Here is a 27,108-nt window from a genome sequence, read left to right as displayed (position 1 = left end):
CTTTCTCTCTCTCTCTCTCTCTCTCTTTCTCTCTTACACATACACACACATACTTACTCATTATCTCTTTTTGTCATTTATGGAATGATTCGATCTTCAATAGAATTATTGATATTATTCTAATTTCTTTTTATATAAATTATCGAATAAGAATTATGTTCGGAGCTCGGTCGTAAATCTTATTTCTCTCTCTCTCTCTCTCTCTCCCTTTCTCTCTTTCCATCTATCTATCTATCTATCTATCTATCTATTTATATATATATATATATATATATATATATATATATATAATCTTTCTCTTCTAACATACATACGTATATACATAAATACATATATAAATACATAATACATACATAGACCCACGCGCATAGAATTTTCCATGAATTGCCGGAAGATCGGAAGGTGCAAGCTTATCAGTAAAGTTTATTAGCGTTGTAAATCCGTAAAATCCATCTTATGAACTCCATCCGGTTCTCTAGAGACGAGTAATCGAGTTTTCTTTTATAAGACGCCCAGCCCAGTGTAGTGGTCGTTACTAAATCGAGGCGATTCTCAACGTCTTATCTCGTGCCGACGCCTTTTTCTCATCCTTTATTTTCCCACCTCTCTCTCTCTCTCTCTCTCTCTCTCTCTCTCTCTCTCTCTCTCTCTTGGTTTTCCTCGGCCGTTTGCTAAGAAAAATATTCTTTCTCTGTACCAACCGACGCGATGAAAACTTTCTTCATTCGATCCTGGCTTCCCAACAACCACTACATCTTTGCACTGATTTTCTCTCTCTCTCTCTCTCTCTCTTTTCTTTCCTTATCAAAATTTTCTATATCACTTAGATAAAGTAAAAAGATTATTTGACATCTGTTTTAAGCGTATCCATGCAGATAATGTTGTGTCAAAATAATTTCAAGTTGTACACTTGAGTTGCACTCAAGATCTCAGGCACATTCGAACAGCACGCCATTTATACAGAATGAATAATTTTGATTACGCAAAAGAAAAAATAATTTCAAGTTGTACACTTGAGTTGTAGTCAAGATCTCAGGCACATTCGAACAGCACGCCATTTATATCGAATGAATAATTTTGATTATGCAAAAGAAAAAAAAAAAGGAAAAAAAAAAAGAGAAAAAAAATATTCAAAATTCTTTTAATCGAGTCGTTTCAGAGGCATAATTAGGGTTAGAAAAAAAAAAAAAATTCGGTCAAGTGTTCGTTAATCGATTATCTAAGGAATTATAAAAGATAAATTGAAAGGAAAAAAGAAGAAAGAAAAAAAAAAGAAATATTGAAAAGAAAAGAAATAATATTTGAACGATCAAAGAAGAAAGATAATATGAGACAATTAGATTGCTTAGAGATTTGTCGTCATTGTCATTATCGTCATCTTCCTACGTGATGGATATAAAGGAAAGATGGTAAAACAATTTAATCGAATATATAACGAGCTTAAAGTCGGTCGCTGATTGCGCAGAGAATAGTACAGGCTGAGTACTTCACGTTTGCACGTGTAAATACGTCATTGTTGCGGTCGGTAGCACTGCCAGCCGTGCCAAGCTATGTCGTGGGCTGTTAGGACAATGAGGGAGAGTCGACAATGTACAATATGAAGATACGATATATATATATATATATATATATATATATATATATATATATATGTATAGCTAGGAACACCCCCTGTTGCGAAACAAAAGCTTCCTAGGGTTGTTGCTATTGTTGTTACCGATGTCGTTGCTCTTGCTGGTGTTGTTGCTGCTGCTGTTGCTATTACTGGAGCTGCTAGTGCTGCTGATGCTATTACTATTACTCGTCTAAATGCGCTTACGTCGTCTACTATCGCTTCTCGTTCTCGCTTCTTCGTTCCACTCTTATTCCACTAACACGTCATCGAAATTGAATGAATCAATGGATGAAATGCATGAATAACCAAGACGATGGACATTATTTTAAGACAATTTATCTTTTATCGATTAATAGAAGATGGACCGAGGTGTCTTACATAAGTTATTTTAAAGATTAATTAGACTTCTTTCTTTCTTTCTTTTTTCCTCTTTTCTCTTTTTTCTTTTCTTTCTTTCTTCCTTCCTTACTTTTTTTCTTCTTTAATATCGTGAAAGAAATTGCGAAAGCTTAGATACTTTTGTTGACCGATCCTACATCTTATTATCTCGTACTGTTTCGATAATATATCATTGCGAGATCGTTCGAAAGGAAAAAATTCATATTCGTTGAAAAATTTCACCAAGGAATGCCGAATGAAAGACAGTGGACTCCGTGAAAGAGTTCGAATCGGTGGGTTATGTAAAAAAAGAAAAAGGAAAGAAAAAAGAACAGAAAAAGAACAAAGAAGAAAAAAAGAAACGGAGAGCTCTCGTTATAAAACAAACGTCCCAGTTTGGTTTTCATTTCGAAAGCTGCTTCATTCAATTCATTCAAATGCGAAACGTTACTACCGTCGAATTCTTTTTTTTTTTTCTTTGTCTCTCTCGAAAGTATTTAATGGAATTCGATATGTCGACATAACTGATAATCTTTTAGTAATTTACATAGAATAATAACAAATTACCCATTCAATATGTTATTTAATCAAATTATATATGAACTCGGTAAAACGTAGTTTGAACATTTTATCGTCATATCTATCGCTAGAGCATAGGTCAAATCTTTTACAGACTACTGCTTTTTGTAAATATATTTGCTTCATACGCCAATGCAAGTTACTTTTATAAATTAAATTACTTTAATGTATTCACTTTAATGTTCGTCCGGTCACACGAATATAAATAGGAATAAATAATTCTATTCGATGAAGACACATAGAATTGTTAATCGAGTCGTAGGAAAAAAAGGTAAAAAAAAAAAAAAAAAAAAAAAAAAAAGAAAAAAGAAAGAAAAGAAAAAATAGGACAACAAATGATTTCGAGTAGGGGAAAAAAAGCTGATGACAATGTTTTTTATCTGAAGAATCTATAAGAAAAAAAATATGTTACTTACTAAGCCGTAAAGAGAAGGGGAAGAGGAGGAAGAAGAAGAAAAAATAGAAAAAAAAATAAATAAATGACAAAAAAGAGATAAGAAAAGAAAAGAGGATGGGAAAGGAAATAATCACAAATCGTATTTTTGAATGTTTTGGATGTGAATAAAAGGGGGAAAATATTTCAACGCCGATTCGAAAAATAAAGTAAATAAGATTTATTTAATAACTATAACGCTTTGAGCAAATAAAATTCGAAAAACGTTTTTCTACTAATTCATCGAGACGATTGGAACGGACAGGTCGAGCAAGCCGTGTGTTTTTGATGGATAAACGTATAACGAAAACGGCAGATACGGAAGGGCAAATTCATCCACCGGTACACTTTCACTCCCGGTCGAACGTTTTAAAATCCTATTGTCGGTTTGTATCCCGTTCGACGAATTGTTCAGGACCCGAGTGAAAACGGATTTTGGGATGTTGCAGAGCGACTAGAAGCTCATATTTTTGTGAAATGACCGTGAGTAATTTCCTTATCGATTCGAGCAGACTTTACGCCGCAGGAATACCACATATTAAAAATTTTCTCTCTCTCTCTCTCTCTCTCTCTCTCTCTCTCTCTCTCTTTGTTTCTGTCTCTGTCTCTCTTTTACCAGAGTTTCAGCTCACGTCCAGTCTTCTGTCAGATGTCCGATACAAAATTTCGTGTCCGTACTTACCTCCTCTCCCCCTCCCTTTCCCCTTCCCAATCCTTTTCCCTAGAAAGGCCACCAATTCTTTTCGTTGTTTTTAATGCTATCTGATTCTCGAGAAAAGAATATCTTCGCCTTTTTCAATAGGCGAAACGACACGGTAACAATGTTAATTTTATTTCATTTTACGGGCACGTAAAGCACACGAAAATATTTGCATTACTATTTCTTATATACGATTTTTTATCTGAGATTATTCGAGAATTGTTTCGTTCCGACGTTGACTAAAAAAAAAAAAAAAAAGAAAAAAGAGAAAAAAGACCCTTTTCTTCTTTTCCTTTTTTTCTTTTTCCCTTCATCTTTTATCAATCATGATAAATCGATTTTCCTTTCTTTTCTCTGTTTCAGGTGAGTAAAACGTCACGCTTAGTTTTCACATTGGAAATGTTCTTAAGATGCAAATGAAGTTTTATTTTCCTGTATATTGTCACATACGATTTTGTAAGAGTCTGTCGATAATGAAGCCACCATGTAAGTATATATATATATATATATATATATATATATATATATATATATATATATAATTTATCTATATATAGACATGACATTATTTTTGAACTCACATCTTAATTCGAACGATTGATCGATTAGAATCGCTCGCTCGATCTGTTAGAAAAAAAGAAAGAAAAAAAAAAAAAAAACGAAAAAACAACCGAATGATTTTAGAGACAATATTTTACAACTGTGGTCATTTACTAATATACATATGTATTTCGAATAAATTTTTCATCCGCATTCATTGAAACGACCGTAGAACGTTAATATTTAATTTTCTCTCAACAGAGAGAAGAGAAAAATACTTCGTCATCCTTCCATAACTTCATTATTCCGTATAGATTCTTAAAGATTTAGATAAATCGTTTTTGATTGACGTTTATGCTTTTTATGCAAATTTATTTTTTTTTCCTTTTTTTTATCTTTTCTTTTCTTTTGTCATCGTCGTAAGACGATATAATTTATGTATATATGTATACAGTCGCGGAATTTTGTAATGTACTTTTTAGAAAAAAAATTTCTTTTATCTTTCTACACATTTAAATTTCATTTATTTATACGTTAAATTATTATATAAATATAAATTTATTGATTGGGACAGTTAAATTTTTTTGTTCCTTTTTTTTTTTTTTTGTTTTAAGTTTCGTAAACAATTTTTTCCAAATAAAACTTTGTAAACTCGTGAATAAATAAGTGTACGAGAGAGAAAGAGAGAGAGAGAGAGAGAGAGAGAGAGAGAGAGAGAAAGAGAGAGAACTCAAGATCAGACACTAGCAATTGCGTCTTTTCTCGTGACTCAACGTATAACAAGCTGCTTTTCTTCGTTCTTCTCTTCTTTTACCTACGCGTTCTTTTTCGTCGTCGTCGTCGTCGTCGTCGAGTCAACGCGATAAGCTCGAAACGATGCGAAAGCTCATCTCTCCCTTTCCTTTGCCTCCTACGATGCGAGAAAAGAAGCCTGTCAAAAAATATCGCGCGATGCGAAAAAATTTTCGCTTGGATTTTCTACTGACAGGAAAAATAGCTTTTCATCGGTGATACGGTGGTGACTAGTAAAAGTAGTAGTAGTAGTAGTAGTAGTGTATAATATATAGTAGTATAATAATAGTAATGGTAAGGTATGCGTAGCTATGAACGGGAAAAGCTCGATCTATAATATCATCGTGCGACTGCCATTCTTCGAAAAGGAAAGAAATCCAAGTTTTTTTTTTTCTTTTTTTTTTTTTTTTTTTATTTTTTTCTGAACGTCGCGCGAATTTTCTCACACATGCGTCGAATATGCATACACGATATGAACGAATCGAATTTGATCTTTCCTATCGTCGCTCTTCTCTATTTTTCAATTTTTTTTTTCTTTTTTCTTCTTCTTCTTTACCTTCCACGACCTATCGATCGTACAAGAATTAATAAAAAAAAAAAAAAAAAAGAACAAAAAGAGAGGAAAAAAGAGAAAAAAAGAGAGAAAAAAGAACGAAAGAAAGAAAAGAAAAAAAGAAATTTTTTTTCTTGTTTTTCATTTTTCCTTGATTTTTTTCTTTCTTTCTTTCTTTCTCTTTCTCTCTCTCTCTCTTTTCTCCCTTCCATTCCCTTTTTTTATATCGAAGAAACTAAACGAAAAGTTTTCACGTAATCTCACGCATTCCTAATGCGCTAACCTTATGCATTTTGTAGGATAAATAATACATATTTTTTTTCTCTTTTTTTAACATTTAAAATATAAGAAAGTATGATAACAATAATTATCGTTCATTTCATTATTGATATTTTAATTCCTTAATTTTTAATAACAATAATTAATTAATTGACGATAAATATCTATGGTTAATAACTCAAAGAACCTTTCATACGTTTATATAAATGAATTAATAAATTTATATGTAGAAAAAATTTATATATATAAAAGAGAGAGAGAAAGAGAGAGAGAGGGAAAGAGAAGTTGATTAAAATTGTTCCTCGTAGTTTCCGGGAATTGTTTTTCATTGTTTAAGGTTACATTAGCATAATTTCAGTCCAATATTAACGTTATGTAGATTTACGCACTTTATTTCTAAATATCTCCCACATGTATATTCAATTACACAGGAAAAGAATAGAATTCTTTGTCTTCCTTTGTCGTTATATAAGATAGTATAGTTTATAAAATTGTTATATCATTTCCTGTACTATCGTTCGGAAGGTTGAATATGATGATTTTTCGAAAATTTTAATGAATACCCAAGTGTTTTATAACGAACCGAATTGTATAGGTTCTTATTCATTTCTTTTTATTTGTTTTTTTTCTTTTTCTTTTTTGCTTATTTCTTTTTCTTTTCTTTTTCCCCCCCCCCCCCCCCTTTAGAATATTTCGTCGAGATAATCAAGAAAATCGTAGGTCATTGTTTGTTGTACATGACGTCGTATGTTCGTTCGATTTTTAATCAATGATATTTTCTTTCCTTAATTTTTTTCTCTCTCAATCTGTTTCTTTTTTCTTTTCTTTTCGTGTTAGCTTTTTTTCTTTCCTTTCCTAAATAAATCGACGCATTGGAATGTAGAAGTTTTAAAATCGAGAAGTAAAGTTTGGCATTCGAAGACCGAAAAAAAATTGATTTTTCAATATAAAATTTGCAACACAGATTGAATGTAAATATATGGTAAATGTTAAGTATATTCATTTAAACGATATTTACTAACGCTTGTGTTTCGTTTAAATAGTTATTAGAAAATTAAAATTTTTTTTTTTTTTACTTCAAATTGAAAAAATAAATGTTCAAATTTATATTCATATTGATAAAATAATGATCCTTTTGTTCTCATTCACGTTATCTAAATATTATCGAAATCGCATATAAAAATAATTATTCTTCGATCTTATGAATATTTATAATGAAGGAAATTTATACGGCATTCGTATTTCCAATGTATAAAAGTATAAACTCGTATACATTTATCAGTTTAGTTTAATACCAACAGTTAATAAGAGATCATGTTGTTACTTTAAGAATTGAATCGGTTAAAATAATAAATCTTCTAGTATAATAATACTCAACGGTATTATAAATAAAAAGAATTCTATTCCCTTTAGTGATCGTGTTAAATTATGTATAATATGAATTTAAGTAATATCTATGAAAATATCGTAAAAAACGCGGGTAAGTCGATTTATTATAAAAGTATACTTTCCGGTATTTTTGTGAATACAGTAAAAGAAAAGAATGGAAAAAGGAAAAGGAAAGAGAAAATGCGAAAAAGAAATGGACGATTTAATTTTTAGACCCGCGAATGAAGCTATGGCCATTAGTTGATCCTCCATCCACAATAATAACGATCATTGGACTTTACATGATATCAATATTTATTGGATCCAAATATATGAATAATAGACCTGCTTATTCATTGAAAAGATTTATTCAGTTTTATAATATTTTTCAAATTTTAGCTAATAGTATTATAATATACATGCTCTTAGATGGAGTATGGTACGAAAATATATTTATTTATTGTGTACCCATAACATATTCTACAGATCCCGCATCTATGAAGGTATTACGTTATAATTTTATATATAATTTTATTCTATTCGATATATTAAATATCATTTGAAATTTGTAATATAGCTTATGTAATATAAATAATCGAATGAATTAATTTTTAGATAGCGTTAGCGATATGGTATACGATGATATTAAAGATGATAGATCTGATCGAAACAATGATATTCGTGCTACGAAAAAAAAATAATCAGATATCGTTTTTACACTTGTATCATCATGTTACAACAGCGTTTCTATCTTGGTTATGTGTAAGATTTTATGCTGTAGGAATAGTTACTTTCATTGTAATATTAAATTGTAGCGTACACGTCATTATGTATGGATATTATTTTTTATCATCGTTGGGTCCAGAAATACAAAAGCTGATTTTACCCTATAAGCCAATTCTGACTATTATTCAAATGGTTAGTTTCAGAAGTTAATGTTTTTTTATATAAAAAATCGATTCTTTTTTGTTTTTCTTTTATATTTATTCTTTTTCCTTTCTCCTCCTCCATCTCTCTCACCCTATAACACTCATTCTTCTCGTCCTATCGCATAAATGCATACCTCGCTAATTTAATTCTTCTCTTAGGTACAATTCGTCATACTGCTAATACATCTTCTACGAACATTTCTACCGGATTGTAAAGCCCCGAAATTAGCAAGTTTTATTCTGTTTATTAACTTAATCATAAACTTATTATTGTTCCTTAACTTCTATATGAAAACTTACAAGAATTCAAAAACGAAAAATAAATAAATAAAAGGAGGAATTAAAAAAAAAGAAAAACACAATTCATTTTTGCAAAAGGAAAAGACGAAGATCGTAACTAATGTCGAATATTGGATGGAATTTTATGTGTATTTAAATGGAATAACTGTACCATTATATAAATAAAAATATTTGTGCGATATGATATTGGCGAATAAAAAAAATTGATTGAATTTGGACATAAAGTATTTGAAAAATAGTTGATTTCAAGACAATTAATTAATATTAAATGACAGAAAGATGCAGGTCTTTAAGTCCTTATATAATATCTTTATAACATGTCTGCAATATTTAAATACAATTGTATAAAGAAATAAATTGATTGTTTTGATAAATTATTTGGTTATCTGTATCCAATTTATGCTCTCTCTCTCTCTCTCTCTCTCTCTCTCTCTCTCTCTCTCTCTCTCTCTCTCTCTCAATTTCTCTCTTTCACACACACATACACCTCCTACTCACTCACTTTTTTATAATTATATTAAAATTTATGAATGAAAATAGATACTAGTAGAATATATTATATATATAATATATAATAGTGTATTTATATATAATCGATTACTTAACAATTATATATATAACTATTCATAAAACTTTGAACTCATTAGAAAACTTGATTTCATTATTCATTATTATTCTAATTTTTGCAAACATTACAATAATGACATCTATCAGAATATAATATATATAGCGGGTCTTACGGTGGAGCAATCAGTGTAAAAGTGACAATTGGTGAAAGAATGTCTTATTCTATCGTAAAAAATTATAGTACGATTACTTCTTCAATAGCTTTTAATTTCTTCGATTGACAATATAACATCGTTCATTATAATTATTTTTAACTGTTAACCATAGTGAGAGTTAAATTAAGAAGTAATTCTTTTTTAACGGTTGTATCTTACGAAGAGTTTAAAATGTATTTATTAAATATTATCATGAATTATCTGATTAATGTCGGTGGTAAGTATTATCATTATGTTTACGTAAGTAGAAAGTGAAATCTTACAAAATATTCGATGGTATTAGCCATCCTTAAATAATTCTATGACGACCAGTGATGTTCAAATTAAGGATTTTTTTATCGTTAAAACATGACATGTGAAATTTCAAATGGAATAGATTAAACATTAGAAAAGAAAAGACCATTGACAAATATAATTTAACTTTCAGATTTACGAGTAAAAGATTGGATATTATTTAATACATGGCTAATTATTTTGATAATCTTTTCATATTTCTATTTTATTTTCGCTTGTGGTCCTCGATTTATGAAGAATAGAAAGCCATATTCTTTGAAAACATTTATTAGATATTATAATATTTTTCAAATAGTGATGAATAGTTTTATTGTTTATAAATTAATAAATGCCGGTTGGTTTACCACGATTCCGTTATATTGCATACCTATGAAGTATGCTACAGATCCTGCTAGTATGGAGGTATCATTTGAGATTTATTTCAACCATACAATTAAATTAATATATAGAAAAAAAAAAAAAGAAAAGAAAAGAAAATTAAGTACGTCGTAATAATAAAATGAATAACAAATGTTTTTTCTGCGTAGCTATTATCTGCCTGCTGGTGGACGTTCATAACAAAACTAATTGATCTAATAGAAACAGGAATATTTGTACTCCGAAAGAAAGAGGAGCAGATCACATTTCTGCATTTGTATCACCATATCTCAACAGTGCTCATCAGTTGGATGTTTGGAAAATATTACTCCGATGGAATGGGCACATTTCTTCCTTTAATGAATTGTTCTGTACACGTGATAATGTACACGTATTATTTCCTTAGTACATTTGGTCCAAATATCAGAAAGAATATTCATCGATATAAATTCTTGCTTACCATCATTCAAATGGTAAGTAATACTTAAATTTAAAAACTCTCGTTAAGATCAAACTTATCTGATGCCAGAGTGTCTTGATAATTTTATTTTATTTTATTTTATTTTTTTATTTTTTTTTTTAATCTAAACAGGTACAATTCGTAGTATTATTTTGTTACATCTCTCAAATATTCTTACCGAATTGCGACATAGACTACACTCCTGCTGTGATAATGAATATCAATCTTCTTATTAATTTCATCTTGTTTTATAATTTCTATAGGAAAAATTATTTAACTAAAAAAACGAAATAGAGTTATTGTAAATAGTAATTGTTTAAATATAAAATGTTCTTTTTTTTTAATTCTAAATTATTTTTATGTATCTTACAGAAAGAAGTTTTATGTTTTGTTAATAAATGTTACGTAAATTAATGGGTACAATTTTCTATCAGGCCGTAAATCCTTTAACGTGTATTGAATTTAAGAAACGTGAATTGAACATTGAACAAAGGGATTAGAAAACGTTGATCTATAGAATAAACTATAGAAGGATTTAATCGATAAATAATTTGAAAATCGAACAAACCGGAGAACAAAGTATTAAAAATAAAAATTCCAAATTGTTTATCTTTTCGACAACCTGTTTATTAATTCAAAAAATGAGTTCGATGATAATCCAATAGTGAACAGTAAACGAGTTGCGAGAGAATATAGTTCGCTTGCATCGAATTTCTGATTTACTGATTTCCTCATACAGACATATTAAATTAATTATCATTTTCACAAAACGCGAAACAGAGATTTATTTACTAATTATCGGTATCACAGAGGATCTAACCGTACATATCAAATAAATTACGATTACCGTTCAGTCAATTTTTAATAACAGCCGTATGCAACGTTTAGTGTAAACAAGGATGAAAAAGAAAAATATCCATTCCATGGTAATAAAATGGACGTGAAGTCATAATTTTCAATCGAATGATTCCATTTGATCGAACGAGAAACGATACCGTAACTCTATTTCAATGGTTAACTTTATTTCGAAGTGAGCAGCGAACTGCTCCCTTTTATGATTATTATATGTAAATCGAACGAATTAATTGATTATGGGTATATTAATGCGTATTGTTATTTGTTTGAAGGCGAATGATCGAATCGCATGAATAATTTTTTGAGTGATTAGAAAGGAGAGAGAGAGAGAGAGAGAGAGAGAGAGAGAGAGAGAGAGAGAGAGAGAATTAAAAAGAAAGAAAAAGATGAAATGAATAATATGAAATGATACTTATCGATTTCTTTTATTTATTATATTGAATAGTATTTTTGAAATTCAATGCCACTACTTTGAATTTGAATGGTGTTAGTATATTATTAAACGTAGTCTACGAATGGAAAATAACGAATGATTTCATAGTTACTTCTGCATTATTCCTCTCTCTCTCTCTCTCTCTCTCTCTCTCTCTCTCTCTTTCTCTCTATCTATTTATCTATCTATCTATCTATCTATCTATCTATTTATTTATCTATATAGTTTTCTCTCTCCTTCTTTTAATGATCATCATAAAATGTATAACTAAAGTCTATATTAGGTTCTTATAACTAGCGTTGAGAGACGGCAGAGAGAGAGAGAGAGAGAGAGAGAGAGAGAGAGAGTGTGTGTGTTAAACAATCATGAACAAAAATAGTTATATATATAAAAGGTGGACTTAAGAAATTATGTTGGGTCGCCTATAGTATCTTGTTTTTATGATTTGTATGTTAAATATATTAATAAGCTATGTCCTTGAATACTAAAGAGCTGTAAGTTTATGGTGGGATGAACTATGAATTAGTGGGGAGTTCTATTATCGTTAATGATCATATTTTATTCACTTCTTTAGTTCTTTTTAAACTGTAAGAAAGGAAATACTAGCAGTAATACTGTTCTTTTCAATTAGTCTGTGAACAATTAAAGCAGTGACTATCATTCTTCCCTTCGTTCTCTATTTCTGTTTTTTTTTGGAGAATCTGTTTTTCTTCCTTAAAATTTAAAATGGATTTATTAAATACATTATTTTATTTTATACAATTCGTTGGTAAGTAACATTATTATTATATTTGCGTAAGGAAAAGTTGAATCTTTCGAAAATCAACGTAATTATCATCTTTGAATCATTTTATTGATTGATTATGCCAAATAAAAACATTTTCTTTTCTTTTATCATTTAAACATAGTTTCATGTGAAATTTCGAAATATTATAAAAACAAAGAAACATTTCATAAAAGTAATTAAATTTTCAGATCCACGATTAAAAAACTGGATAATATTTAATTCACCGTATCCAGTTATTTTTATTCTATTTTTATATCTTTATTTTGTTCTCGTCTATGGACCGCAATTCATGAAGAACAGAAAGCCGTATACATTGCGAACATTCATAAAATGTTATAATATATTTCAAATAATGGCAAACAGTTTAATCATATATAAATTATTAAAAAGTGGTTTCATATCAAGCATATTATCGAGTAATTGCGAACCTATTTCTTACAAGGCAGACTCTACTGATACAGAGGTAAAAATTCAGATATATGACAATAATTCATCTGATTCCAAAAAAAAGAAACAGAAAAACAATTGAATATGCCATAGTAATAGAATAAATGATAGTAATAATTTGTGTCTTTAGATATTAGAAGGCTGCTGGTGGGTGCTATTAACAAAAATGATCGACCTAGTTGAAACAGGAATATTTGTATTACGAAAGAGAAATCGTCAGATTTCATTCTTGCATTTGTACCATCATATCTCAACGTTGATAATCTCTTGGTTGTTCGGAAAACACTATATCGATAAAAGAACTGTTTTTATACCTTTCATGAATTGTAGCATTCATGTAGTGATGTACAGTTATTATTTTTTTACTACGTTCGGACCAAATGTCCGAAAAATAATCAATCGATATAAATTCATACTTACCATCATTCAAATGGTGAGTATACGATTTAGGTATTCTCAAATTATAATGAAATATCAATTTTGTGAATGATTAAATATATTCTCCATTTTTTATATTTAAACAGGTACAATTCATAATATTGATATGTTTCATCTGGAAAAAAGGGATAAAGAACTGTGAATTTGCCATTATTCCTAGTTACGTGATGATTATCAATCTATTAATTAATTTTATTTTGTTTTATAATTTCTATGAAAAAAATTATTCTATTACAAATACGAAGAAATATTAATCTAAATATAAACTGTTAACATTTATCATTTATTATTTTTATATAAAATGATATGAAAGTTAATTTTAATTTAGTTAGAAAATGTTATTTTCTACTATCAACTCGATATATAGCGGAGGAAGATATAAGATATTGATAGAGTAGACTAGGCAGAAAGAGAGAGAGAGAGAGAGAGAGAGAGAGAGAGAGAGAGAGAGAGAGAGATCTAATAAGTTAGTATATAATAAACGGAACGAATGCAAAAGACAGAATATTAAAAATGAAGATTACAAGTTAGTTATTTTTTTTCATAAACGGTTAATTGAGCCATAAACGAATTTTCTTCTCCCGAATCTGTTATATATATATATATATATATATATATATATATTATTTAAATAACAATATATAGATCGTTTAAATTGAATTATTGATATAATGATTTTCGAATGCGGACTTATTAATTAATTAGATTTTTCATCTTTACGTCAATAAAGATCAAGGATCCATTATAATGAGTCTCGATTACGCTTATAAATTAATTAATTATTTGTGAATAAAGTAATACAATAAGATGTGTCAAATTCGACTATATGCTAAATAATATAAAACTCTATTTAAATTATGAACATTCAAAATTATGAACATTCTTTTTTATACTGACTAATTTGTAGGTTGGATGGTTGACCTTTTTTTTCTTTTTATTTTTTTAAAAGCATCAATGAATTATCGAATATATATTTATCAAAGGAGATATATTTTGTTCTGGTCAGGATGAAATTAAAAAATAATCCTAGATATTTCTTTTTATTGTAAATACAGGAAGAGAAAGGAAACGAAAATAATGTTTTCTATGCAAAAATCAATCTCAATCAAACTGAACCCATGATGAGATGACCCAAGATGATTGAAAATATGAGGATACGAGTAGGATAACGAAAAAAAAAAGAAGAAAAAAAAGAACAGAAAAAGATGTCGAACATAATAGGAAGAAAAAAAATTGATTTCTTTTGCTCGTATATAAACCTTCTCTAGAGAGATCGCATAAATCCAAAAATATTGAATGTTTTTCGTGAAATCACTTATCACGTCTAAGACATCAAATTGAATTGTCTTGTTTCGACGTACAAACGTACTGTTCCTTTACACCCGTCGCATTCACCATTATCTTCTTCTTCTTCTTCTTCTTCTTTGAAACTTTCTTCAAACTCTTGAAGTACTAAATTTGAAAAATTTTCATCCGAAGATGTATCCTCCGTAAGGGAAATGTTTACGTTCGAGTTTGTCAACGAACTTTTAACAAATGTTTTCTTACTTTTTCTACTCTAGAAACGTTTCCTACGTTTTCTAATTTATCGAACTATACTTAATCACGTATTCAATATTAGATTAATTTTATTTATCATTGCGTTTGCCGTTTATATTGTGGGAGTTTTCTTTCTTTTTTGTTTGTTTTTCTTTTTTCATTAATTATTTGCAAAGAAACAGATAAGACTTTTTATAATTATTAGTTGTTTATATAAGACGCGCTCTTTGTTTTTCATTTGAGAAAGCGCATAATATACCTTCATCATTAAAAATGAATAATGTAAGAAATAAAAGTCCATCATCTCCGTTAAGCAACCGATTTTACGTTGCAAAAATATAATAATACATTATTTTACTAATACATAATCAACTATTAATGAAAAAAATTCCTGCCACCTATTCTGAAAATCAGAATATGCGATGACACATTTACTTTCTCAATAATGTTACAACGACGAGATGTTGCAATCATGAAAGATCATTATTTTTTAAGAAATTATAATAAATTATGATTTAAAAAAATAGAAAAAAAAAAAAAAACTATAAGCAGGACATTTTCGATAGTATTTTAATATTCAAAATATCACAAATAATTTATTTAATTTCTTAATTGAAAACAAAAAATAAAGAATATTTTTAGGAATATTGTTAAATAATTGTCAATCATAGCGCAATTATTCTTCAGCAATGATAAAAAGAAAAAAAAGGGAAAGAAAAAGAAAATGTATATTTTATCGGAGCTACTATTAATGAATGTACGATTTGATTTAACGTATCAATGGTTTATAATTTCATAAAGATTTCATAGCATTTAAAATAGAACGAGTAAATATATTCAATGAACTATAAAGAAGATATTAATATGAGTTTACCCGTTGAAATGTAATGTACGATGACTAAATTACATTAATTACGAAATTACATTAATGTATGATTAATAATGCATAATATATTAATACGATGTATCGTTCTCTCGTCTATTGACAATATTTTTCTCCCTTATCATTTCTGAAAACACGAGCATAAATGTCCTATAAATAGCATGATAATAAAGAGAAAGAAAATCAACGATGGGAAGATAACGAATAGTTACGCTTATATTGTCTTTTAGTATCTTTTCACTCTCTCTATCTCTCTCTCTCCCTCTCTTTCTCTCTCTCTGTCTGTATCATTCATGATTTATTCTGCGAATAAAATAGAAAATCAACGCAAGGGACAAGTTTCACTTGTCGAGAACAAGTCTTTTGCATAAATTATTTTTTGCCTCACATTATTTTAATATTATCTAGTATTATATAAAAGTGATAATAATTTTTTTCTTTCGTTCGAGTATAAATATCGTTTTTTATTTCCTTTGAATAATTATAATATAATAAATTATTAAAATTAACATGTTCAATCTATAAAAGTTTTTCCATCTGATACGTTTGTTACAGTAATCTAATGCTGGCAATTATTTAGATATAATCTTATCGTAAAGATTAAATCAATTAAAATAATAAGCGTACGTATTAATCACAATGAATAAAAATTTTATGCAATGTTAATAATCGTAAAGTGTTAAAATTCTCAATTAGTGATCGTGCGTCATATTTTGAAAAATATATTTATTGGGTAATATGTGTTAGTCAAAAAAAAAGGTAAGTCGCATAATATATATATATATATATATATATATATATATATATATATATATCATATATATATCATATATATATATATATGACCTCCTTGACTAAAATCGAGAATTCATTATTTCAATTATTGTTGATGGCTATAACAGAATTAAAAATGTAAAGTATTATTTGTCGCTTTTGTAGTGGGGCTTACGAAATTAATATTAAATACTTATTTCAATTAGTTTCAAAAGTATTTCTTTATCCACCTTAGTCATTTATAATCTCTTATATAGGCAGTATATTTATAATTATTGCTTCTTTTACGTATCTAGTGAGAATAAAACTAACGATTTATTTTTCATTCTAATCCTAAAATGGATTTATTAAATAAAGTATATCAATATATCGTAGGATACGAGGGTAAGTATTATCATTAGATTTATATTAAAACGATTTAAAGAAAATGTGAATCGTTCGAAATTCGATGTATCTATTATCTTCGAATAATTCTATTTGATTATGTAAAAGAAACGATTTTTTTATCTATAAAACATAGAAAATGGAATTCTGATCGAAAATAATTATACATAAAAAAGGGAATAATCATTTTTCTAAAATTTAATTTATAGACCCACGAGTTAAAGATTGGATAATCTATTCACCTTATACAATCGTATTTATTTTATTCTGTTATTTTTACTTCGTTTTCGTGTGTGGACCGCGGTTTATGAAGAATAGAAATCCATATTCGTTAAAAACGTTTATTAAATATTACAATATATTTCAAATTATGATGAACAGTTTTATTGTGTATAAATTAATAAAGGGCGGTTGGTTTACCAGCCTTTCGATATATTGCGAACCTATCACTTACAGTACGGATCCTGTCAAATTAGAGGTATTATTTGAAATCTATTCCATATCATTGATATATTTTAATGCATTAAAAATCTTAAGCATTCTTTAATAATATATTGACGAATAACAAATGTTCTTGTGTATAGTTGTTAAATGGCTGCTGGTGGACGATGTTACTAAAACATATTGACCTAATAGAAACAGGAATATATGTGCTCCGAAAGAAAAATCGGCAGATTTCATTTTTGCATTTGTATCACCATGTCTCAACAGTGTTCATCGGTTGGGTGTTTGGAAAATATTACTCCGATGGAATGGGCACATTTATTCCTTTAGTGAATTGTACTGTACACGTGATAATGTACACGTATTATTTTCTTAGTACATGTAGTTCAAATATCAAAAATTTCATTAATCAATTTAAATTTTTAATTACTATCATTCAAATGGTGAGTACTACATAATAAAATTTGCATTGCAATGAAACTTCATTAGAATTTCAACCGTTTCGATAATATTGTTGATTTTTTTTATTTTTCTAAACAGATACAACTCATAATATTGATTCCTCACATCATGCAAACGCTTTCACCGAATTGTAATTATTCTAAAATTCCTGGTCCTTTCATAATTTTTAATTGTGCTGTTAATTTCATATTATTTTATAATTTCTACAAGAAAAACTATTTAATTAGAAAAGCGAAACAAAATTAAGGTTAATATGCAATATCTATCTATCTGAATTATGTAATATGAATATTTTTTGATAGAATATACAATAAATAATATTATATATATATAATTTTATTTTCTACAATTATTCATTTGTTAATTCTTTTGTATTATATATAATAAAAATAAGTTACATATCCTTTGGTATAATTTAAAGAGATCAATTTTTTTATTTTTCTGTGATTGATTTTATACAATCTGAATATGACAAATGATATGTCTCGAAAGGATAAATTAAAGAAAAATGTAATAGATAAATAGGCATGAAATCGAACTAATCGAAAGATGTAATATAAAAAATAATAATTTCAAACATTTGTATTATTTCAAAAATAGAATTTCCCTCTCTCTCTCTCTCTCTCTCTCTCTCTCTCTCTCTCTCTATTTCATAAACGAAAAAAAATAGAGACAACATATTGGACAAATTTTCTCATCGGTAATAGAATCCTTTTTACATAAATTTTTTGCTTCGCGCCACAATATTTTTGAATTATATATTACATCTAAGTGGAAAAAAACTTTAATCCTTCGTTCGTATGTAAAATTTGTATTTTTTTTTTTCTCTATATCATTATGAATAATTATGATGCATTAAATTTAATATAATGTTTTAAACATTTAAACATTTTTTATTATAGTCTATAGCGCGGGTAATCATGAAAAAATAATTTCATCATAATGATCAAATTGAAAAATAATAGATCGTTTAATTGTAATTATCATAAACCATTGATATTTTTTTTATTCTAATTTTACATTGTTTATAAGATGGTATCCATATATTTTTATATTATAATATTTTTTAAATTCTGATAGTATTATAGATGGAGAATATATGTTTAGATGATGAATCGTTCGAAAATATATTTATTTATTATGTATCTGTTACGTATTCTAAGGTAGAATATTAAATTTATGCTCTCTATCTCTCTCTCTCTCTCTCACTCTCTCCATCTCAATTGTTCTTTCTTATAATCATTTCCTTATAATTTATAATTAATATGAATTATGTAATATTAATATTCTTTTATAGAATATCTAATAAATAATCATCAACGGGAATATACATTTGCATAAGTGTTATGTAAAACTTTTAACGCAATAATACGTTATTTTTCCTTGTAGTTGTCATCGTTTGTATACGTGTATTACTTAAAAAGTTCATTATTCTTGAATGTAAAAATGTTAATTATGTCTCTTATGATAGTAGTAATAAAAACGCTATTAGTGGAAGTTTTTTTTATTGCTAAATGTCTTGTGTCGTGTGTTTTCGAATTTTTCTAATAAGTAGTACATCGCTTATTACAGTTCTTTTGACTATTTCTTTTTTCTTTTTTCTTTTTTTTTTTCTTAAGACTGCATTTTTTACAAATTCGCCGATAAGTAATATAATTATTTATACTTTTTAAAGAAAAAGTGAATCTTTGAAAAATTCAATGTATTCATCATCCTCCTTTTCTTATTCTGTCGATCAGTGATATCAAAAAGGTATTATTTTATTATTAAAATATAACAAATGATATTCTTAATATGAGATGATTAAAAAAAAAGAAAGAGATTAATATAAAAAGCAATTGAATTTGCTGAGTTATAGTTAAAAGTTTTGATAATATTTAGTTAGCTGTGTACAATAATTTTTATTCTTTATTCATATTTTTATTTCGTTCTTGTGTTTGGTTCACGATATATTAAAAACATAAAACCCTATTAGTTCATAATTACTTTCATAAGATATTACGACGTTATTCAAATTGTCGCTACGAGTTTCATCATTTTACATAAATTTATTATTTAGTGATGTGATGCTTATCGCATTTATTATCGATATATTACGTATTTTCATTCGTAAAATAAAACAAAAATCCGTTTAGTGTAAAGTTATAACTTGGGATTTATTTCAAATATGCTTCTAATTTAATTAAAACATATAATTGCAATAGAATGAACGATAAAAAATATTTTTCTGGTTTAATCTGGTTTAATCTGATTCTCCGATAGAAATATCGATTGATTTCATTTTTGCATCTGTGTCATACATTATACGTACGTCATTGAATTATATATATTTGAATCTTTGTAAATTCATTAAATTTCAAGCCTATGAAAAAATTACTTTTAATTTTTTACCTTTAATCAATTTTATTATTCACGTAATATTTTACATTTACCATTTTTTTTTTAGTTCGATTTAATCGATATGTTGAAAAAATCATCGATCGATATAAATTTATATTTATCATCATTGAAATTATGAATATTAGATTTAGATAATTTATCATTAGTATGGAATTTAAATAGGACATCTAATACGTTAAATATATCGTCGATTATTTTAAATCAAACAAATATATTATATCCTTGTGATCTCATGGTCCTGTAATATTCATTAATCTTTTAATCAATTTGATCTTGTTTTATAATTTTTATAAGAAAAATTATTCATTACAAAGAAAAGAGAGAAAAAAAAAAGAAGGAGACAGAGTTAATCTAAATGTAAAATATCTAAATATAAATTGTTAATAGGTTCTAATGTTTATTATTTACATATACGTATCTAATACAAATAAGTTTTACTTGATTTTAAAAATGGAAAAAATATCAAGTTGATTTATTTATAACGTGAATATTAAAAATGAAGATTTCAATTTGATTAATTTTTCCACAGAAATGATGTGTTGATTCAAAAATGGATTTTTCGTTTGAGTGATAGACGCAAAATATTAAAAAAAGAAAAAAAAAAAAAAGAAAATTAATAGAAAAATACGAAACGTTCGAATCAAATTTCAAATTTATTGATTATCCGTATACAAACATTAGTTCATTATCGTTCTCATTTCATTCGTGAATACAAAATAGTAATAACATTTGATTGACAATATTTGATTGATTTAAAAATTTAATAAATAATATATTGTATTACGAATTGACAAAGATTCGAAGGATTTAACAGAATGAATTTTTATAAAAATAGATCTTGTTCTCTTAAAGACTCGCCTGTTGAGCTAATTAGTGGATCCTAAACGCCATGAATTGCATTTTAAAACATATATATATATATATATATATATATATATATATATATATATTCTTATCACTTCGTGTTTGCAGGAAATATTGAAGTTTTTAAAGTTTCGACGTCTAGCAACATAGTGACGAAGTAGATTGTCACAGACTGAAATTTTCTCATTAGTTTAAGTCAAATATATGTATATAAATATCAGTGGTAACGATAGTACCTTCCATTCATTTCACTTTTAGATTTTATGAGACGCAACAATACGTAACATATTTTTCAACGAAAAATTTCGTAATATTTCGAGAAAACCGTATGCGGCAATAATTAATCCAGACGTTATTCTTGACCAGATCTCATTCCAAAGATGAAACGAATAATCGGACTTTACGAATTCTTGAAATAGTTTTATATTCCGTGAAAAATGTTTTATCAAAAGAGAAAAAAAAAAAAAAAACAAAAAAACAAACAAAAAAAAAAAGAAAGGATTACTTTTTTTATATTTTATCGTAACGTTTTATTATAAACGAACGGACAACTTGATTTTATTCAATCAAATGTTTACGAGTTCGTAAACATTTCGTAGAATTTAAAGTGGCAAATAATATAGAGATATTCGATTAACAAGAGAATAAAAGACTATTTAAGGAGAGTTTACCTGTTGAATGTAACGTACGGTGTAACGATGACAAAATTACGTTAATGCACCCCAGAAATAAACGATATCTGAACAGGTTTATATGCTCGTTAAACGGATCCTCCTTCGTCTCTCGAGAATATCTTTGGTGGGTTTTCTTTGCAACGTCTCTGAAAACACGAGCATGGATGTTGTATAAATGGCATGAAAAGAGAGAAAGAAAGAGAGAGAGAAAAAGAGAGTGAGAGAGAGAGAGAAAGAAGGGATAGTAATATCACAAGACACGACACGATTCCATACGTTCATTATATTCGTTAGTATGTTTAGTCTTCAACGCTACTGCTTTTGTCCTGTGTTACGTGTTCGTAGTCTGAAAACAGTTCCTACTCTCTCTCTCTCTCTCTCTCTCTCTCTCTCTCTCTCTCTCTCTCTCTCTCTCTCTCTCTCTCTTTCGTACGTTGCTACCTTATACATTGCAACCGTAAGTGGAAGATAACGAATGGCCGGTTTCGTAGTTACGTATGTATTGTCCCTCTATTATCTCTCTCTCTCTCTCTCTCTCTCTCTCTCTCTCTCTCTTGTTCGCTCATTTTATCTCTGAACAAAATAGAGGCAACATGTCGGACTGGTACTTTCGAATTTTCTCGTCGAGTATATATTCTCTTTTGGTCTTATTTTAGCTTTACGCATATTTACGTTCGATCGTGCGGAGCACACGGCAAAAGAATGTCGGCTAGGTGAAATAGGCAAGTGAAAAAGAATTTGAAGTATAGTTAAAATCCATGACGCTTTGGAGTTTTTCGCGACGAGAAAGTTTTTTATTCGAATTCATAGCAGAGGATTATTGATTCCCGTTGAAATCACACAAACGAAACTAGTTACCAGGGATTTACGTTAAATACCCTACTGCTTTAGAAGGGTTCATATTTTTTTGTCTTCTCCGTTCTGTTTTGTTGCTTTTTGTTTTGTTTCTTTTTTTTCTTTTTTCTTTTTTTTTTTTGCTTCTTTTTTTCTTTTTCTTTTTCTTCTTGTTCCTATTTTCTTTTTTTTTTTTTTTTGCTTTTACGTGTAGTATCGATCGAGAAAAATAGAAAAATAATTGACACCGCGTCATAATCGATCTGTCCAGTTTTCGCGATTTATCCTTGTGCATGATCTATAATACGTTTTCGATCCTGGCCAATGGGTTTTCAAGTTTTATCAACTGGCGGTAATCAGGATTATGGGATAAAACAAATCCTTCAAGTTGCCAAAAGGATGTATCGAGAACCTTTAGTTGACGTTACTTCGTGCGAGAAGAGACCATCGAGGCTTAAACTCTGGCTTTTCGGGAAGCCTCTGTCTGCAGTAAATTTCGCATGAGAGATCACGACGAGTAATTCGCGTACTTACTTTAAAACAGTAATATTATTTAAACGAGTTTAACGAGTTTTATCTCGGGGAAAAGAATTTCTTAAAAAAAAAAAAAAAAAAGAAAAAGAAAAAGAAAAAAAGAAAAAGAAATAAAAAGGAATTATTCGATTTGTTTAAATGGCTTATCCGAAGATATAAATAGACAATCGTTTGATATTGAATATAATTCCTTTTTTTATATTTATCGGCTTTTCACGCGGATAAAAAAAGAAAAAAAAATTTGTTAATACAAGCATGAACGAACGAACGAACGAACGAACGAACGAACGAACGAATGAACGAAAGAGAAAAAGACGAAATATTGGCAAAGTTCGCCTTCGATCCCTTTTGCTTTTTCTGATAAAGTAGGCAAGAGGGGTAACACAGCTCGTGACTCTGTGTCGACTCTTCGGCCTTTAGCCCTTCTACCGCACCCCTATCCGCACGCTAAGTGCTACAATTTATTTTATTACTTCGTGTCTTTGTTCGAAACTCTGTCCGTTCTCTTTTCCCATCCCTGGCGTAAACAGCGGTTTCGAAGGTAATTTGCACTGAGTTGTAACCAAGGTGTGTGAATTTCCATCGGTATGGCCAGACGGTCGTCTCGATTTATTAGATTTAAAAAAAAGAAAAAACTAAAGAGAGAGAGAGGGAGAGAGAGAGAGAGAGAGAGGCGACATTCTTCTTTATCATTTTTTCAACAATCATGAAACCTTAACATTTGACAAATAAATTACAATCGCATTATTTGCTACGTACTTACAATTAGATTTTTTCACAATATCAATTAGTTCACGATGATAAAACGAAATTATTATTTCACATTGTTTGAATGGGCGTTTATTATTTTTCTTGTTTTTTTTTTTTTTTGTTTTGTTTTTTTGTCTTTTTTTTCTGTTTTTTCTTTTTTTTTTTTTTTTTTTCTTCTTACTTTTATCTTACCATCGGAGTTTCTTTTTTATACGTCGTTAAAGTCGAATACGCCAAAGTAGTTTACGTTTTCCGAAAGAAGAATTTCAGCGATTATGGTAACGAGAACGCGTAATGTAAAACTATGCGCAAGTATAAATAAACGTTATAATATCTATATATAATACCTAGGAATATCAAAATGAGTCTTAACCGAGTGCCGTATACTTAATAGATATATGATTTGTTATAGGATGAAAAACTGAAGATCAAAATCTAATAAAATAATTGCATTTAGATATACACACACACACACATATATATATATATATATATATATATATACATATATATGAAAACAATGATGGATTCGGAGATAGAGAAAGAGAAATCATTTGGGATCAATGAAAGAAGGGTAGAGGATTATATCCTTGGTAGTATATCGTGCAATTAAGATTTCTTAATTTTTTTCTCTTTTTTCTTCCTTCCCCCCAGCCCTCACCCCTCCGCACTCTCCCTTTCTTTTTTTCTTTCCTTCTTCGAACGAACGTTCGGCATGTGCTGAGAATAGGATGGTTCCCCCCTTATCCAGAGAGAAGAAGAAGAAGAAGGACGCAAGTTTGGCTTTACGGAATTTCACTAGCATTTTGTCTTTGAAGGATACCAACGTGGAAGAACAAACGGGCGAGAACACGAAACAATTACGAGCTCAGACGGTGCAGAAAGCGGTTTGGATCGCCAATGGAGCGTGAGGGGTAGCAGGTTTGGGGTGGTGGTGGTGGTGGTGGTCGTGATGGTAGTGATGGGAGTGGAGAAGAGAAGGAGGAAGAAGGAGAATGAAAGGAAGGAAGAGAGCTGTGTTAGAGAGATGAAGAGGAGATTGGAAGGAGGAATCGAGAGATACTGGTGGTCGAACTAGAAAGAGAGAGAGAAAGAGAAAGAGAGAGAGAGAGGAATAGGGAAGGAGAAGTTGTGAAACACAGTCAGTCTGGTGAATCCTATAGCACGGTAGGGTGAAGGTGGATGGGCGTAGGGTGGGTGAAAACGCAGGCCGGCGTTTGCGCCGCCGGAGGGTGGATGTGCTACCAAAGAGGGTCGGAGGTGGGGAGTTAGGTGGAGAAGAGAGAAAGAGAGTGAGAGAGAGAGAGAGAGAGAGAGAAGAGGGTGGGAGAGAGAGAGAGGGAAAGGCGTGGAATTGGAGGAGGCAGTAGTAGTCAGTGGCTCGCCGCGCGCCACTACGATCACCGTCGGACTTTGCGTTGAGATTTTCCACTTGTTTCCCGTTAGACGAGTAGACAAAACGGAGCTATTTAATGGATTTCTTCTAACGGGGATATTAATGAAATTTTTTTCTATCTCACATTAACTAATACTAAATTCTCCTTCGTTGTTCGTGTTCGAGGGATATGTTACGTGATGAGTGATATTTGGATTCGGATTTATGATGATTGGATGTGCTGTGGATAATGTTTGATAAAGTTTCATTCAATCACTTGGATCATTTTTTTATCGTATACTTTTGCGTGAATCATTATCATTTTTGTTGTTGCCGTTGTTTTTGTTGTTTTTGTTATTTCGTTCTTTCTTCCTTTTTTTTTCCTACCTTTTCTTTTCTTCCTACGTCTCTTCTTTTTCTTCTTCTTTTTCTTCTTCTACTTCTTCTTTCCTTTCCTTTCCTTTCCTTCTTATTATTATCTTCCCTTTTGCTTTCTTTTTTCTTTTTTCCTTCCTTCTTCTCTTTTCACATGTGATATTCTAACCGCTCTTTTGATCTCTCTGACGTGTTTTCTAAAGTGATACAGAGAGATAAAGATAGAAAAAAGAGAGAGAGAGAGAGAGAGAGAGAGAGAAAAAAGGAGAGGAGTTAACGGAGTACTTTGTTTAAAGCTCGTATTTTATTTTCCCATCTCATCGTGCTCTCTACGTATGATTTAGAGAGTACATTACTCGCCGACGATACGTATACATATATCGTCACGTACAGATTCGATGACGTATAAAGGAAGTCTGAGAAGATAGTAGTCGTGGTGGTACGTTGGTGGTGCCAAACGAGTTTCGAACGACCGCATCCATCTAGTAAAAGCGTCATTTAAAAATAAAAATAACAAAAAAAAAAAAAAAAAAAAAAAAGTAAAAAAAAATCCAGAGAAGAAAAAGAAATAAAAAAAAAAAAAAAAAGAAGGAAAAGGAAAAAAAAAGAGAAGAAGGATTTCTAAAGACGTATTATAGAAAAGGATTCACGCAAAAGACGCCTGTATTATTTATCATTATTATTATTATTATTATTATTATTATTATTATTATTATTATTATTATTATTATTATTATTATTGTTATTACTTTTTTTTCTCTTTTTCTGTTTTCTTCCCCCTTTTTTTTTTTGGACGCACAAGGGTAACTTTCTTTATCTACAAGTAAATTATTTTTACAAGTTGAGTTAGGGACCTTTAGATCTGGTCCCACTTAACTTCGAGTTATATCAAGAATAATCTGGATTTATATAGGATCCGGAACTGTGCAGTGTGTTGTTTTGCATATTGGATTCGGCTCGCGTCGTTCGACGCCCTCTCACCATATATTTCGTTCGGGTTCGCTCGTTAAACGGGAAACGAGCGTGCAGGATTCAGCACGCGAATGCTAATTCCCGTGGAGAATAATCGAAGAGCTGTGAATTTCGTAGGATATTTCAAGCTAACTGTGTATTCGTGTATCCGTGTGTTCGTGTGTAAGGGAGAGAGAGAGAGAGAGAGAGAGAGAGAGAGAGAGAGAGAGAGAGAGAGAAATAAAGATCTAGAGAGAAAGAAAGAAAGAAATGGTGAAAGTTCGAAGAAATGGTGAAAAACGATTTTCGAAAGGACAAAAAGAAGAAAGACGATGAAACCAAAAGGTTTTAGTGTTCGACGATCGTACGTACGGACCATCGAGAAAGTGGTGTATTTTAGACTTTATTTATTTATTTATTTATTTATTTATTCGTTCGTTCGTTCGTTCGTTTATTTTCCCATCCAATTTATTGTGCGGTTGAATTAGTGAAATTGTGATTACCATTCTTCTCTCGGCGTTTCTTAGGAATCATCTCGGATAGCCG

General features: G+C 29.3%; 5 protein-coding genes across 7 annotated transcripts in view; all 5 read left to right on the top strand.

Annotated features, from left to right (window-relative positions):
• Nucleotides 1–27,108, top strand: part of LOC124421612 — a 271,374-nt gene that overhangs the window by 156,636 nt on the left and 87,630 nt on the right. Inside the window, exons 1-2 of one of the 3 annotated variants that reach the window (XR_006941706.1) lie at nucleotides 24,533–25,488; nucleotides 26,525–27,108. The exon at nucleotides 26,525–27,108 is cut by the window's right edge and continues 6 nt beyond it. The exons of 1 other annotated variant lie outside the window; for it this stretch is intronic. Coding sequence is in view for 1 of the 2 variants with exons in the window: in XM_046956988.1 (XP_046812944.1) it covers nucleotides 4,069–4,076 (8 nt within the window). In the remaining variant the exon portion in view is untranslated. Of the gene's footprint in view, nucleotides 1–4,068; nucleotides 4,186–24,532; nucleotides 25,489–26,524 lie in introns of those variants that run through there. One more of the 3 variants, XM_046956988.1, reaches the window with a different exon arrangement.
• LOC124421604 (elongation of very long chain fatty acids protein 7-like) lies at nucleotides 7,146–8,650 on the top strand. The gene is made up of 4 exons (XM_046956980.1): nucleotides 7,146–7,349; nucleotides 7,472–7,740; nucleotides 7,853–8,155; nucleotides 8,326–8,650. The coding sequence occupies exons 1-4, from the start codon at nucleotides 7,298–7,300 to the stop codon at nucleotides 8,491–8,493; spliced, it is 792 nt and encodes a 263-aa protein (XP_046812936.1). The 5' UTR covers nucleotides 7,146–7,297; the 3' UTR covers nucleotides 8,494–8,650.
• On the top strand, nucleotides 9,217–10,773 carry LOC124421606 (elongation of very long chain fatty acids protein 1-like). Its single transcript, XM_046956982.1, has 4 exons — nucleotides 9,217–9,465; nucleotides 9,676–9,944; nucleotides 10,070–10,372; nucleotides 10,492–10,773. Exons 1-4 carry the CDS (start codon nucleotides 9,420–9,422, stop codon nucleotides 10,651–10,653), a joined length of 780 nt encoding a protein of 259 aa, XP_046812938.1. The 5' UTR covers nucleotides 9,217–9,419; the 3' UTR covers nucleotides 10,654–10,773.
• Nucleotides 10,921–13,802, top strand: LOC124421605 (elongation of very long chain fatty acids protein AAEL008004-like). Its single transcript, XM_046956981.1, has 4 exons — nucleotides 10,921–12,416; nucleotides 12,623–12,897; nucleotides 13,012–13,314; nucleotides 13,406–13,802. Exons 1-4 carry the CDS (start codon nucleotides 12,374–12,376, stop codon nucleotides 13,571–13,573), a joined length of 789 nt encoding a protein of 262 aa, XP_046812937.1. The 5' UTR covers nucleotides 10,921–12,373; the 3' UTR covers nucleotides 13,574–13,802.
• On the top strand, nucleotides 16,594–18,058 carry LOC124421610 (elongation of very long chain fatty acids protein-like). The gene is made up of 3 exons (XM_046956984.1): nucleotides 16,594–17,377; nucleotides 17,484–17,786; nucleotides 17,884–18,058. Exons 1-3 carry the CDS (start codon nucleotides 17,207–17,209, stop codon nucleotides 18,049–18,051), a joined length of 642 nt encoding a protein of 213 aa, XP_046812940.1. The 5' UTR covers nucleotides 16,594–17,206; the 3' UTR covers nucleotides 18,052–18,058.

Source organism: Vespa crabro, chromosome 2, assembly GCF_910589235.1.
Source record: "Vespa crabro chromosome 2, iyVesCrab1.2, whole genome shotgun sequence".
Classification (NCBI taxonomy): domain Eukaryota; kingdom Metazoa; phylum Arthropoda; class Insecta; order Hymenoptera; family Vespidae; genus Vespa; species Vespa crabro.
Note: the sequence above shows the minus strand (reverse complement) of the source record. Positions and strands in the feature narration are given on the sequence as shown.